The sequence below is a fragment of the Panthera tigris genome, chromosome C2, assembly GCF_018350195.1.
Source record: "Panthera tigris isolate Pti1 chromosome C2, P.tigris_Pti1_mat1.1, whole genome shotgun sequence".
Classification (NCBI taxonomy): domain Eukaryota; kingdom Metazoa; phylum Chordata; class Mammalia; order Carnivora; family Felidae; genus Panthera; species Panthera tigris.
The window spans coordinates 58,460,021-58,475,481 of NC_056668.1; the positions used below are offsets into that span (position 1 = coordinate 58,460,021).

Below are 15,461 nucleotides of genomic sequence, written 5' to 3' on the forward strand. Positions count from 1 at the left end.
TCAGGACTGGTTTGGGAAGGATGCTGTTAAGTGATGTATGTTAGGGCATGGAAAGACACAGCATTCTAAGTAAAATGTACTAAGAGACACAGACAGACCTAACAGAATTTATATTACACATGAGACAAAAAAGACAACAATACAGAATTACTAAACAACTATTATGTTTGCCTCAAACAAAAAGAAAATGTTGTTCCTTAGTGAGTATAATCTCAGACTTTGAGTTCTAAAGTATTGTTACTTCAGACATCTTCAGACCAAGAGGAGGCCAGAAAAATAGTTGCATGACATTACATAACAAAGTAGGTGGTTGGCAAGATCCTTGTTTCTTCCACTCTATTAAAATTGGAACTAAGAGAAAAAAGATGCTTTGAGTCACAAGATGATAATGTTAAAAATAATGAGTGAAAACAGAAAAAATCCTTTTATCAAGGATTTATTAAGTGTAAGACTTAAAACTCTAACTTTTATTTACTCCTCAGAACTCAAAGAGGTAATATTAACATCTCCATTTTAGCTTAAAGAAGTCAGATGGCTCACAGTCATAAAACCAAAACACAGAACAGCAGGGCTCCTGCTCTTCAACACTATTCCCTCTGTGGGTCAGAGCCAGCTATAACCATTTGTGATTTTTCATAGCTACTTTGGACTATCAAGAATTGGTTCAAAGATTCTTCTGTGGGTCTCATAATGGAATTGGCCAGAGCTGGAGCGGCATGTGGTTTATTGCAAAAACTGAGAGTCTGCTGCCTTATCAGAGCTTCAGTCTAAAGTTTAATACATTTGAGCACAAAATAAAGCCAGGAAATGACCTACTACCTTTTAGTAGCCTCCTAGGCTTCTTTAGACCATTCTCAACTGTCAAATTCAACAATGAAATGGCAATGCCTTAAGTTCTGAGTGAAGAATATACAACAAGGTCATGATGGTGCCTGCAGACACAAAACTGTAACATACAAATTATCTTTTTCTAGCACAGGTTTAAAATGAATTGCTCCTTTGGCTCCAGCTGTTCGGCCACTATGGACACTGGAGTAACTAACTTCTAAGTTACAATAAAACTATTTCAACTATCACATTTCATAAAGTGAAACTATAAACTACCTGCTAAAGGAAGATCCTGACCGTATACCAAACCTCCATAATACTACTATTAATCATATGTTTGAACTAATTAGACAAATAAAGACTATGACTAAGAAACCTAAAGAAAATGTATACCTATTAAAGAAAATCCTAAATTACTTCCTTTTATAAAATGTATATTATTTTAAATTTTATATACCTATTTGACTTAAAATATAAAAAATTATAGGCTAGAACCAAGCTAAATATAGTTTTAACAATTTGTAATCTAAAAAAATCAATCACCCTTACTACATCAGACAACTGCTATCATATTAACTCAATTCTAAATACAAAACAGAAATACACGTAAGGAAGACAAGGACATAAAAATAAACCTGACATTTTGGCCTTTTTTTGTACATTAAGAAACAGCGTTCTGAAAGAGCAATTGACAAAGAGCAGTAACAACTATTTTGGGTATGTGTCAAATATAAAAATTAAGAAGAGAATAGGCCACAGATAAAAGAGAGTTTCAACTTTGGCTTAAAACAGTTTTAACTGTTAAAGCTTTTTAGATATGAAGGAAAACAGTATCAGTTCTAACTTTATTAATTTTAGAACCCCTGCTCCCAAATCAAAACTACGCCTTTCAACAACAATTGTAAAAGTGTCATTGGGGGAATTTAAAAAAAAAAAGGGGCGGGGGGAGAAGGAGTTGAGCCACTTATATCCAAACAAGATGGTAATTCCAAAACAATTCTAGCCTTTAAATTAAAACAGCTCTGTCAGTATTGGGATCACTTTTTCAGCCACAGGTAGTTTTACTGTAAGTACTTGAAAGTACTGAAACAGCATTTGTTTTAAAACATTGTTATTATTCAGAATATTTAAAATATGTTATGAGATCTGCTAAGTTGCTTAAATTAATTTTATAATTAAAAGTGTTAATGAAAAAATTAAAATGTAAAAAGCCTATTACCAGCAAATTTCCAGTTAAGACCTTAATGAGTATCATGAACCTTCTTTTCGGCTAATTCCTAAAATGGGAACATACTTTTGAACGTGAATACAAAGTTTTATGATTAAAAAACATAAGACTGTAAAATGTCTGTGTTTATTAATGTTATAAAAATATTCAATAAACATTTTAGTTAAAAAAAAAAGTGAGCTGGTCAAATTTATTGAACTCTTGAACATTAATTTTTAAAGATCCACCGTAAGATCAGACCTAGACACTACAAAGAAAGTGAATACTAATAAAGGAAGACATTTATCTCAAAAATATCTTTTATTCTAATGGAGCAAAACAAAATAGGTATAACACCCAATTTGTCAGCCTGTATTTTACTTTAAGTATCATGGGCACACTGCTTAACAAAGAAATCTACTAGAAGAGGGTTAAACTGGTCATTCTAAAGTTCATGCCCTAATTTATTTTGCAAATTGCCGTGATTATGAAGTCATACCTTTTACTAATTTTCGATTTCTCACTCAAGATTACTTACCATTGCCATGTTGGACAGTGGTGGACTAAGTGATCTCCAGCTGCCACAAACTATTTAGGATTTAGAAGGAATATAAAGAAAAAGGAAAAAGAAAAATTGAACATCACTGAATGTTAGATGGTAAAATACCAAAGTGACCATCTGTGTAATCTTGTTACACAATAATCACATAAATGCAAACAACACCAAACCTGCTCTACCAGTCTGGTGATTTATTTTTTATTATTACTAACACTGCAAAATTTTTTACATCCATAAAGTTTAAATTTTGGAAGAAAAAAAGTATTGAGTGTTATTTTTTATTCTTTATTTATTTTAAATTCAATTTTTATCTTCGGATTAAATAATGCCAAAAGGATACTGTATCATGAAATGAACAAAGGTAACACTGCAGGATTTAAAATGTCAAAACCATTTTATGGATAAATAAGATGAAGAGAGATTCTTGCTAGTGGTTGAAAACTCAAAGAAGATCTTTGTGAAAAATTACTAAATAGACACAGGCCTACAATGTAAGAATAGTTTACTACATCACAGTGTACACTTCTCTTTTTTTGTTCTTTTTTTAAATTCAGATAACAACCCATTTTGAAAGCTTTTTCATATTAACAAGAGTGAGAAACGCAGTGCCAAACAATGGAGAAGAGGTTAGAAGCTTTTGGATTGACTCAGAAAACACCAACACAGTTAAGAAATTAAATCCTCTAACACCTTGGACTTTCTGGGCAGGTTGAACACTGCACAAGTTTTTGTTTTTCTTCAGAAATAAAAAACTGAGAAAGAAAAGAGTTTAAGCTTTTGAGAATTTCCATTATACATGAGCATGAACTGATCTTACTATAAGACAGGAATCAGGCTTATTCTTGAGAGCAGAAAATGAAAGTCTGTTAAGCGTAACCGCAGTGTCCCAACTCAAGCAATACACATGCACATATTTTCCCAATTACTTCTGTTTCACAACAGCTCTAACTTAAAATCATTGTTCATGGGTTATTACACGCCAAAAAAAAAAAAAAAAAAAAGTTACCTTTAATCTTCCAATGCTTTTCTGAGAAAACAATGTCTACATTAATACTCTATCTTCGTTTAAGAAAGTAAAATTTTATAAAACAAGAATTCTAAGAGTAATTTCTTTAGAGAAGATACATTAACAAGATAAGATTTAGCAGCATATTCCCTTTTCAAATGTTTCTGTTCTTTCATTTCAAAGAATCTTTTTATTATTAAACTAGTTAGGTAAAGACAAAAAACCCAAATGAAAACAATACTCTCTCCCCAAAGTTTTAAGCATTTTAGTTCACTGTAACCAATGCTACCATTAACTCTGTGGTTATCAGGAACTAATTTATTACTGAAAAAGTTAACTCAACAAAATACAATACAAAAACAGTCAAAAACTTAATTCTTTAATGATATTGCCTTGACTCTAGTATTTTATTCCATGGCACCTCCAGCAGCATCTATTGAAAAACAACAGGGGCACCTAGCTGGCTTAGTTGGTAGAGCATGCAACTTTTGATCTTGGGTTTATGAGTTCGAGCCCCACATTGGGTGTAGAGATTAAAAAATTTTTTAAAAATTAAAAAAACTAAAAAACACTAGAAGGTAAGAAAAATTATAAAGGAACAAAGAATTGTACAGATAGTTAATATATGTACACATTTATCCTCATTAGCAATGGCCTTTATTGCATGCTTTATATGCTCAAATGAAACAAATGCAAGGCAGACTCAAGTTTCTCAAGCTGTAGTTTCTCTCAGTGATTAAAAATTGCACTGTACTGAATAATTCCAACAAGACAGAACCAATATTAACATTTTAGTCAGCAACTTTATCCTTCAAGCTATTGTATTACTGATAATCCAGTCACACACACACACACACATATATATATATTAATTTTAGTCAGACAATTCTGTATTAGATAATGTCTACCTCTCTTTTTAAACACAGTACTTCCAATACCTCTCAATGAAAACAAAAGAGAGCTGGAGACTAACAGCCAGAAGCCCAGAAACAGTAAGAGAAAACAAATACATAGATCAACTCAGTATATCATTTATCCGAAGTAAATTATGTCTTATTTTCCTCCTGGAGACTCATTCTAATCAAACTGAACTCTGTAACTGTGTTCTATCTCAATCCAGCATTATGTGGTTGGTACCCAGCTGAGCTAGTTTTGCCTTGCATTTTTTTTTTAAAGGAGGAAATTTATAAACCACTTAATGATACAACTCTGTTGGAGTATAACTGTTAGTTATTCATTCTATGGTGAGTAGCTGTTTTAAAACAGTTAGCTTAAGTCTATCCAATGACCACAGACTTGCATCTCTCACTCCAACTGTCTATTTACCAATTAGTCATCTTCCCATATATAAAGCCAAAGAGTGGAAGAAGAATAGCATACTTTCATTCCTGCTCTTGATTTCAGATAGTTTTAAGAGCTATGTCTAAATTATACATTTGTCTGGCAAGAAAGTTAAGAATATCAAAACTTAATTTTATGTGGTATTCAAAATATTAAACTCTTGGTGCCTAAGGTAGAATCGATCCTTTAGAGAGTGTCTAGCCAAAACCCCTCATTTTATAGACGAGAAAACATGAGGCCTGTGTCTAGTAGCTTAACTGATTTGCCCAAGTCAGAAAAGGAGAAATTAAGAGAAATGGGTCTAGAAGGTCGATCTCCCAGGTTCTTTCTATACCGCCATCTGTCTTCACTAAAAATAAAGACAATTTCAGATAAAAAGATCAGTTCAGCACACCATTCTCAGAACTCACAAGGATTTGGAACCCAAGAGATTCCATCACAATTGAAAACTGAAAGATCAATAAATTCTTAGGTGGGGTCTTAGAATTTCTAGCAACAGCCAGATCACAAAGCATGGCCTAATTCAAAATGTTTCTTTCAAAACAGTAAGTAAAGTTCTATTGCCAACGAGTGGTATTTTTAATGAAAGTTAAAGGTGAGGCTTAAAATTTTCGCCATTTATTAAGACAAGAAAGTAAGTCTGATGCAACTGTAACTATTCATGAAACTGGAATGTAAAAGGATTTTTAGGACAGTATTTATTTCTCAAAGGATAACAAAACAAACTACCTAAAAAAAGAGAACATTTTTATTATATAGATTTGGTGAACAAGTAAAATGATTCCTCAAAACCTAATTCTATATTAAAAGTTCAATAAAACACAACTGGCCTATAAAATAGCCATCAGTTTCAGCATTAGGTAGACTCAACATTACTTGGTTAGTAGAAAAAGTTAAATAATTGTGAGAAAAAAGTCAGCCTTAAGTATGTAGCAATAAAATATTTAAGCTAAATACCGAAAGAAAACATACAAGCAGTAAACCAAAGTTTCCAAATGAAAAGCCATGAAATCTCATGTTTGATGCAGACAAAGGCAAGACACAGCAAACACCACAAGAGCTCCCTGCACAGCTTCAATATAACACAAATATAAGTGAGGGGTAAGTGACCAGGAATATTTTCCATTCCCTCTCCCACCATTTCTAAATCAAGAGGAACTACAGAGAAATATGAGAAGTGGCAAACTGAGAGGGAAGTTACATCTTCTTCTCACATAGGAAGTAGAAGTCCCTATAAAACTGCTAATATAGTCAAAAGAATCTAATTTTAATCAAATCAAAATTAAACTTTAAGATATTTTCTTATAAAACAAAAAAGCCACACAGTTTAATATAATTGTAAGACATAACAGTTTCAGAATATCTTTAACACTCACCTCTTCTGGTGTGATTACACCTGTTTCCTTAAATTTTGATTCCTAAAAAGAGCAAAAAGAATTAACATAGTACACTTTCGCTTTCAAATTAAAGATGTTTGTGGGCAAGTATCTGCCTGGTACCCTTCTAGGCAAAGGAGCACATACAAAAAAGAATGTATCACTGGTACCTAGAGGAATATACAAGTCTAATGAAGGAAACTGACATGAAATAATTACAATTTGATCAGTGCTATAATAGAGCAAAGCTCTTTGGAAAAGCATCCAAAGGTTTATACATTAAGTCTCACAATGATTTTGTACACATCTTTATTTTACAGAACGATAAAGATGTCTTAAAAATGTTTAGACTTTTTACTATTTAGTCAACATCTCCAACATCTCATTTCAATGGAGTAATATTAGAACCCAAATCTAGAGGTCATAAATTATTTAGTCCTTTCCCATTATTATATCACCAAGATATTGATACAATATTTTCTCCTCCAAAGCAAAGATGCTATTTACCAAATGTTTCTAAATTTTAAGTTAAATGTAAGATTTTGTAGTACAGTCTACAAAAATGAAAGAATTCATTTATGAACATTATTCATTCAACACGTATTTAGAATGACCAATATGTGCCAGGCACTATTTGAAGTAATGGGGCTACAGGAGTGAATCAAATAGACCAAACTGATCCTTGTCCTCATAAGGAATTTAAACTCTAGTGGAGGGAGAAAAGCCAAATGGTAATGAAAACCACGAAGAAAAATGAGGCATAGAGGAAACTGGTCAGGGGTGGAGGAAAAGAGATGGCTATTTAAAATAGGATGGTGAGAAAACAAAGACTTCCCTGATAGGTGACTACTGAGCAGAGACCTTAAAAAAAATGAACAAGCCACACAGCTGTAAAAGAGCATTTTAGGCAGATGGAGTGGCAAATACAAAAACACAAGGCAAGAGAGCATTAAACGGAGAAACAAACAGGACAGACTAGATGGCTTAAGCCAAAGTGAGCAAGGAATAAAGTAGCAGTTGAGATAAGGGTCTCTCCCAATCAAGTAGAGGCTTGAAGATCATTGAAAGGACTTTGGCCTTTACTGTACCATGACTTTTCTTAATTTCTACTTGCTAGGATAAGTCACTGTTTCTTTCAAGGGATTTGGTTTTTCTTCCTTGCCATCTTATGTCTAGTAGGAAACTACAGGATTCTCTCTGTAAACAGGGACAGGCAAGGAAAGGATCAATAATTCTGCTTTCCTTATTACTAAAAATACACACTAACAAGTACATTCTGACAAGCTAACACTTTTCAGTTTGGAGAATAAGTAAAATGATTCTTTAAAATATAATTCTAAGTTCAATAAAATACAACTGGCCAATAAAACAGTAGTTTTATATTTAATTTGGGAACTTTTTCTTTTCCTTGGAAAAAAAAAGTTTAAGAATATGTATTATTTCAATGCTACATACCTTGGTAGACATATTTCTGAAAAATGACATAATATGCAAAAGAATCATTTGATTTAAATGTCAAAATTATTTTCAATTTCAGAGTTGAATGAGTTATTTTAATTACAAGGGATTTCACTGTAATATATATATATATATGTATATATATATATATGTATATCATATAACATATATAAAAGCATAGCAAGAGTTGGAATTCTCATTTATAAACTTATCCCCCCCCCTTTTTTTTACTTGGCCAACAAGGTATCATTTTAAAATCAGTCTTGGAAATAAATATTAAAAAAGTAAGTACAGGGCTAACATTTCCCTTTGTCATGGAAAGGGAGCAAAATAAAGCTACCCACTATTCCTAGCATACCAGAATAACTTCTTGAATAAAGAGGACCAACCATTTCCATGGGTATTTCATCCCTACCGTAAGATTTGTAAAGTTTTTACTGAAAGCTTAAAAAAATAATAAAAGCACTTAAGAACTCCCTATTCATTTATTCTCATTGCTCAGTTTTCAGAAAGGAAAAACAATGACAACAAACTTAAATTTTAAGACTTATCAAAACTTGAACGCACTTGTAGAAATTTATCTTTGAAAATAAAGTCACTGCTTTAAAACCAGTATGCTACAAATTTTACTTTAAAAACGCCGTACTGACAATGCAAAAAAAGAAGTATATCTAGGAGCGTCAAGCTGCTCCTTATTATCACTTAAATCCAAGATTTACAAATAGTTTTTCGGCTATTTAAAAAACTCAGGAAAGGGAGGTTTTGCCTGGTAGGTTCAATGGTACTGTTGGAGATAATGTTGCACTTCACAGTGTTCTCTGAAATCTAACAAGATGAGACCTCAGTCACAATTTACTATTTCAAACCCCTAATCATAAGAGACTTCCTATGAAATTTGAGGAATAGTGACATGTCATTTTAATACCAAATACTGATTTCGTTTTTAAAAAGATAAGCAATACGCTCGTTTAAAAAGTTCAAAAGACTTCCGATGTTAAGATTTAACATTCTCAAATCTACTTAGCTGCGGACCACCTTCCAACTTGACGTACCCAGACGCGCTGAGCTCTGACGGGTGGCGACAGCAGTGCTCCAAGTTTACCTGAAGAGCCCGAAAGCCCTACAGAGCAGCTGGATAACACCTCCGGTGGGGCTGCGCCTTTGCCTGTGTCCCATCCCACCCTTACCACCTTCCTACACTTTCCCCCTCCGGAAAACACGGTGTCCCTCCCGGCGCCGGGTCCTCAGTCCCTGCGGAGTTGAGCGTGTACCTGACAGCCCTGGGCAAGCCCGGCCTGGCTTACCTTGAGGACCGGGGTCAGGTACTCAGCCACTTCCAGTGCCTTTCCCTTCACCGTGTTAATCACATTCTGCATCCTGGGGCCGGAGAAGTGGCCGGCCCCGCGATGGGGTGGGAAAGGCAGCGGGGGCAGGGACCGGGAGTCAGAAAAAATCCCCGCTGTCCCCGACGCGCATCGGCACCCAGCCGGCGGCACCAGAGGGGACGGGACGCGACGGGACGGACGGGACGAGGGGGAGGGGCGGCTGCGCCAATCGCGAGGGCAGGGCGCACGCTGCTCACAACCCAGGCAGCGCGCGGAGGACCGGGCCTAGGTGTCTCCCCGGCCGCAAGGGAGGGCGGCGGGGACGAGGGGAGAGTTGGGGGGAGAGGCGGGCGCACGCGCACCCCTCGCCTCCTCGGGAGCTGTCTTCTCCCCCTCGCTTCACTCGCGCCCCTTCCGGCTTCCCCTTCTCTCTCTTGCCGTAGCTCCGCCGCTACCTGGGCCTCACGTGACACAGGACTCTCCCGCCACGTGACGCGAGAGAGGGCTCACTGGGGCGGGCTCAGTCCTCTTCTCTCCTCCCTCCGGAAGCGTAACACTGAGCGCGCCTGCGCAATGGGTGCCAGGTCCGCTCTTTCCTAGTCTGGACGTAGTTGTGCTTTTTTGTTCCGGAATAGGAGGTTCAGGGGCTGGGGTTTTCGCCTTTCTTTCCCTCCCGTAGTTTCCCCGACCATGGACCCTAAAAGCTATTGCTGCCTCTGCAGAGCTACACAGTTACTGTTTCATCTGTAGGATGTGCGCTCTTCCACCAAAAACCCTTTGGACGGACAGAGGTAACCTCGCCCGGCTGGCAAAGAAATGCGCGTGCGTATGAGGGGAGGGCGCGCCGCTCGAGATCCCTACTGCGCATGTGTGACAAGAAGGCTCTCTCTCTCTCTCTCCCCCCCCCCCCCCCCCCCCCCCCCCGCCGTGCCTGGAGGGAAACCTGCCTTCCTTCGGTAGGGGAGGTGTCTTTTTTACCTCTACGTTTGCGCGCTGGTGGGCTGTCGGTGTTGACGTTTCAAGCCCATCTCTATCCAGTCCTCCCGGCCCTATGCGCTATCCCTTACACAGGCAGGCTTTGGACAAGTTACTCAGCCTAGAGTTTAGTGCCCTCAACATGTCAGAAGAGGACTCTAGAGTCATTGATTTCTAAGCTCTCTTGTACTTTTAACACTAGTTAGGTGCAGATTCACAACACTGTTTCAGATATTCCCCTTTCGGTCATTATTGTAATGAACTGTCCCTCTTTCTAGGGAAGAGCTGCTACTGAGGTGAAGGGAAATCTGAAATTCTCCTCTAGGGCAAAGTTGCTAATAGGAATGGAAGTTAAAATGGGCTTTCTGCAAAATTCTGCAGTCCCCAGATGTCAGTTGCTCACTTGCTACTTTTAGCAGTACTTCTAGTCTGGCGCTGTCTTTCTGTCTTTGGAGTCCCCCCCCCCCCCAACAACTTTTGACACTTTCATTTGCTTTCCCTTTTCTCTGGCTCTCCTCAATTTTCTTGGTTTGGATACAACTGTAGCCAAACATATAAAAAATTGCTTTTCTGTTCCTCACTAATCAGTGGTATTTGTACTATGCTTTATCTACCAACAGTGTTGCTCACGAATATGTTCTCTTTAAGACCATTAAAAACCAGTGGAATGGAAAGCAAGTGCTGTGATCATCCCACATTGTGCTCCTTGCCAGCGATGTATACATTCCTACTAGGCACCATATTCATTGCTTTGAGCTCAAGTCGAATCCTACTGGTAAAATACTCAGCCAATGAAGGTAAGTGAAGACTTGGAATATATGGAACACTGGCATCTAATCACACGTTACGTCTCCTGTTGCTGGTCTCCTTGTATGCAAAATAGAGAAAATACCCTGGCAAGTACTCTGCTTCATGTGAAGGGCAAAGCGTGTTTAAGTTTGATTCTTTAACCTTTTATTCCTTAGCAAGAAAAATTTTTCCTGCTGAGTGAAATTTGGGTTAAATACAGTGTCACACCCTTTACAGAACAGATCATAACATCTGACTATTATTTTAATCAACAGGTATTTCTGGACCTATAGCAATATGTGTAATTATAACTTACTTTGAAATAGGAGGATATATTTGGTCACTTGGCATTTGTGGGTTAGTCTTAATTACTATATCATTGAGGCAGTATAGATTATTTGCTTTGAAATCTTTGAAATTATTAGCTAAGAAGTCTTCTGTGTTTTGTTTTTTTTTTTTTTTAATGTAGGAATTTGGATTTAGACAAACAGTTTAATTCTACAAAGCTGTATTGAGAGCCTCTCACTAGTTATTCAGGACACATAGAAGTATGACATCATGACCCTTAATGGTCTGCTTGGGGAGTCAGATGTGTATATAAGTCTCTACTTCGGTTAACATTTCTGTCTTGGGCAGTAGGCTAAATATTAGTAACAAAATTCAAAGCGTATAAGACATAGTCGTTGTTCTCAAGAATTCAGTTTATTAGAGGAGAGCTGTACATTTGAAACGTCATGAAAGTACAGTATAATAAATGCAGCCCTATACCAAAGGTGTGGAGATAGTTTTATGTAGAAAATGCTATGTTCTCTCTGGGACAGGAGGATGTGGAGTGCAAAGGGATTAGGGAATACTTCCCTGAGAAGGTGAAGTTGATCCACAAGAGGACAGGTGGGCAGTGGTATTCAAAACAGAAGAAACAATCCATAGAATCAAATAGATATGTTTAAAAAAAAAAGCAGGATGGATTGTAAGAACTTGCACTTCAGAATGACTGAGCAAAAAGTTTAAGGACTTGAAGGAGAGGAGGAAGGAACGCATGCATATGACCAGAGGGGAAGTAATGATCAGATTACTAAGGGACTTCATATGCCACGCTAAGGAACTGGGACTTTATTTTCTAGGCTCTAGAGTCTGGGGGATAAGGAATGCTTTAAGGATTATAAACAGAATGAGAGAGACTGTTACACTAGCTGAATAGAGGACGGACTTGGGAAGAGACTGGATGCAGAGTAGCCAGTTGGGGTTACTGCAAATACAAGCCACAGATTAAGAAGACTAACCATGGCTTTGGAGGTAGGAATAGAGAAGAGAGGATAGATTCAAGAAATATACTAAACATGAGAAAAGACAGGACTCAGAGAATATTGAACGTAGAGACTAAAGGACGTGAAATATTGGACAGCTCAGAGGTTTCCTGTTTGGGTGCTAAGTGGATTGATGATGCTCTCAGCTAAGATGGAAGCTATTAGTAGGAATAAGCAGATAGGACAGAATTCAGAAAGATTGAACAGTTTTAGTTAGGTACCTTCTGTGAAGTCAGGAGCTATGTCCTTGTTCGTTGCCATATTCTGCACTATCTAGCACATCACATATATGAAGGAAATACGAATTAAATCTATAAATAGGAAGTAGTACTTCATGTGGATATGTTTAGTGAGCGTTAATGTTCCAGAATACAGATTTGGAGACATGAATATTAAATTGCTATTTAAAACTGTAGGAGCCAGAGGGCTTTTTCAGGGTAAGCACACAGAATGAGAAATTGAGAGCCAAGGATACAACTCCAAGGAAGCCAACATTTAAGAGGCATGCTGACACTCAGATGTTAGGAAAGAATCATTAAAAAAATAAGAGAACTAAATGCACATGATTCATAGAAGGGAAGGAAATAAGTTTGAAGACAGAGGAAATTGCAACATCATAGTAAGATAGGGGTTCAAGCATGCCCTTTGGAATTAGAAATTAAAAGATGTTTGGTAATCTCAGAGACCAGGTAGTTTGAATAAAGTGATGGGATCAGAAACCTGATTGCTTGGGAAGAAGACCTGAATGGAAAGTGGGTACAATGGAGATAATGAATGTTGATGCTGTTTTAGGGAAAGAAGGAGAAAGTATGGTAGCTGGGGCAGGGGTGGGATCGTATATTTTGTTTTTCGGATGGGACAGTTTGAGCATCCTTAAAGGCCAAGGGGAGCAAGCCAGTTAATAGAAAGATAAAAGAGATACACTGAAGCCAGAAGAAGAAATACTCACTGAAGCAAAGTTCCTGAAGAGAAAGGAAAGTTTTAAAGGGGAGAAGGGGTCATCCTGGGGCTATGGCCTGTTTCTTTGGACTAATGGGAGATCAGTAAGGATGAATGCAGTGTCGATTTGGTGTATGAGTGTCAGCAGAAGGTTAAGTGGAAGGAGGTACCACATGATGCTGAATCATAGTTTGGGATCTACTATGAGAGAAATATGATTTAAAAGTAAATAAAAGTCAAAGTGAGTTCTGGAGCAGTGGTAAGAGTTTGAGACTTCTAATCTGAAGACCTCTGCCTCCATTCTTGTGTGTGCATGTTCCCTCATGTGTGTATCATAGAGATCAATGCAAAGTATTAGTGGAAGATAGTAGAGTGTGATTTCAGTCTAGGTTTAAGCTCAGAGAAGGGAGGAGGAGATGTTTTAATTAGGCTTTGAATGATGGAGAAAGTTTAACAGGCAAATATTAAATTCAGGAGAACATTTATCAAGTGCCTACCAAGTGCAGAATACCATTAACTGCCAGTTTTATCAAGATGACTGACATGGGCACTTTCTCATAAGGAGCTTACATTCCAAGGGTAAGACATACACAGAAGAAGTAACTATAATATAATGTGACAGGTACTGTTATAAAGGTTTATAGGTAGCACAAAAGGATTAGAGATGAATAAAGAATCGACTGTGTTTAGGTTGAGAAGGTCAAGGGAAACCACAGGAAAAAAAAGATAAAAGGTGTTCTGGATAGAAAGAGTGTTGAGTTGGCATTGTCCCCCTGTACTTGGCCAGTTTTGGTTTTTCATATCATGGCCAAGGAAAATAAGGAAATGTTTCAAATGATAGGAAAAATGCACTCCTTAAAATAGGACCTACTAAAGTTTATGTTTGTCCTTGGCAAAATTTTACAGCAAGTTGTTTGTAAGCATTTGGAACAGACGTAACAGCTAAGACCAAGGCATACAAACCTAACCTCATTTTCTGATTAGATTGACTTATAAGTGATCTTTCCAACTCATCAGTGGGTTTTGATATATCAGAGTATTTCCTCTCAGCCCTAGAGGTAGCCAGAGCTCTGGGCAGTTGCCTCTTGGCTCCTTTTACCCCAACGTACCATTTATTCCAGAGTGCCAGACCAATACTGTTTTCTGTATGTGCTGTGATACAAAACAGATAGGAAGATTCCAAGTTAAGGGACTATCACAGACCATTTACTTTGATTGTAGCAAGGCAAACAAATGACACAAGAGGAACCATAAGCTGGGTCATAATTCCGCCAGTTAAATTCATAGCTTTTTGATGAGTCAGGCTCTCAGTGCTAAATAACGGTCATGTCTAATGCCATACCACAAAGCCTTCTGTGCCCATAGCCTTATCCTCCTCAACATATTTATCAGCAACTTGGGTGAAAAGATGAGAAACTCAAGAATAATAAAACACTGAATGTGGTAGGGATAGCTAATACATTAGGTGAATTGATTAAAAAATTCCAAGAGAAGAAAGCCAATTGGATGAAGTTTAATATAACCAGTATTAAAATCCAGCTTTTAAGTTTAAAAACAGATATAAATTATTACCTGTATACAAGCATTATATAGCACAAAATTTATAGTTAAAAAATGCCTGTTACATTTCAGAGAACAAGTATGATTATCTTCCAACTACTGTGAACGTGTGCTCAGAATTGGTGAAACTGGTTTTCTGTGTGCTTGTGTCATTATGGATTTTAAAGAAAGGTGAGTCTTGAAGTCTTGAACTCTATACTTGTTAATTTTTTTTTTTTTATTTTTTTTTATTTTTGAGACAGAGAGAGACAGAACATGAACGGAGGAGGGTCAGAGAGAGGGAGACACAGAATCTGAAGTAGACACCGGGCTCCGAGCTGTCAGTACAGAGCCCGATGCGGGGCTCGAACTCATGGACTGTGAGATCATGACCTGAGCTGAAGTCGGACGCTTAACCGACTGAGCCACCCAGGCGCCCCTATACTTGTTAAAAATCACAGAATCAAAACATTTTAGGAAAACTAAAAGGAAGATTTTATGTCATTTAGTCTAGCCCAGTAATTTTATATATGAGGACGCTAAGATACAAACATACGTACAGTTACCCATGTTTTGCAAAAGCAAGGACAGGCTCAAAAGAACAGATGTTATGCAGTGGAAGGTAGGAGGGGGCAGAGCCAGGACTCCAGCCCATGTTTTCCTCATGTCTTGGCCATCGCTCTACCTTGTTACTTGTTCCTTTGTTGGAGCACACAGCAAGTTCATTTTTACTCAAATTCAGGATTTTCTAAATCACTGCTGTCTGATTTGATATGTAGCACATTGCAAAAACAGTCCCCATTTCCTGCAAG

The 15,461-nt window shown here is 37.3% G+C and overlaps 2 protein-coding genes across 7 annotated transcripts in view; one reads left to right on the plus strand and one right to left on the minus strand.

Annotated features, from left to right (window-relative positions):
• Positions 1-9,556, minus strand: part of ATG3 (autophagy related 3) — a 27,027-nt gene extending 17,471 nt beyond the window's left edge. Inside the window, exons 1-3 of the mRNA XM_007098608.2 lie at positions 9,080-9,556; positions 6,318-6,359; positions 2,574-2,623 (exon numbers count right to left, since the gene is read on the minus strand). Of these exons, the coding sequence (XP_007098670.1) occupies positions 2,574-2,623; positions 6,318-6,359; positions 9,080-9,151 (164 nt within the window). The 5' untranslated portion in view covers positions 9,152-9,556. The remainder of the gene's footprint in view (positions 1-2,573; positions 2,624-6,317; positions 6,360-9,079) is intronic.
• Positions 5,248-15,461, plus strand: part of SLC35A5 (solute carrier family 35 member A5) — a 25,111-nt gene continuing 14,897 nt past the window's right edge. Inside the window, exons 1-5 of one of the 6 annotated variants that reach the window (XM_015544971.2) lie at positions 5,248-5,486; positions 8,800-8,922; positions 9,780-9,922; positions 10,724-10,872; positions 14,743-14,841. In XM_015544971.2, the coding sequence (XP_015400457.1) occupies positions 9,852-9,922; positions 10,724-10,872; positions 14,743-14,841 (319 nt within the window). In that variant the 5' untranslated portion in view covers positions 5,248-5,486; positions 8,800-8,922; positions 9,780-9,851. Of the gene's footprint in view, positions 5,487-8,799; positions 8,923-9,543; positions 9,923-10,695; positions 10,873-14,742; positions 14,842-15,461 lie in introns of those variants that run through there. The other 5 variants (XM_042998415.1, XM_015544972.2, XM_042998417.1 and 2 more) reach the window with 5 other exon arrangements.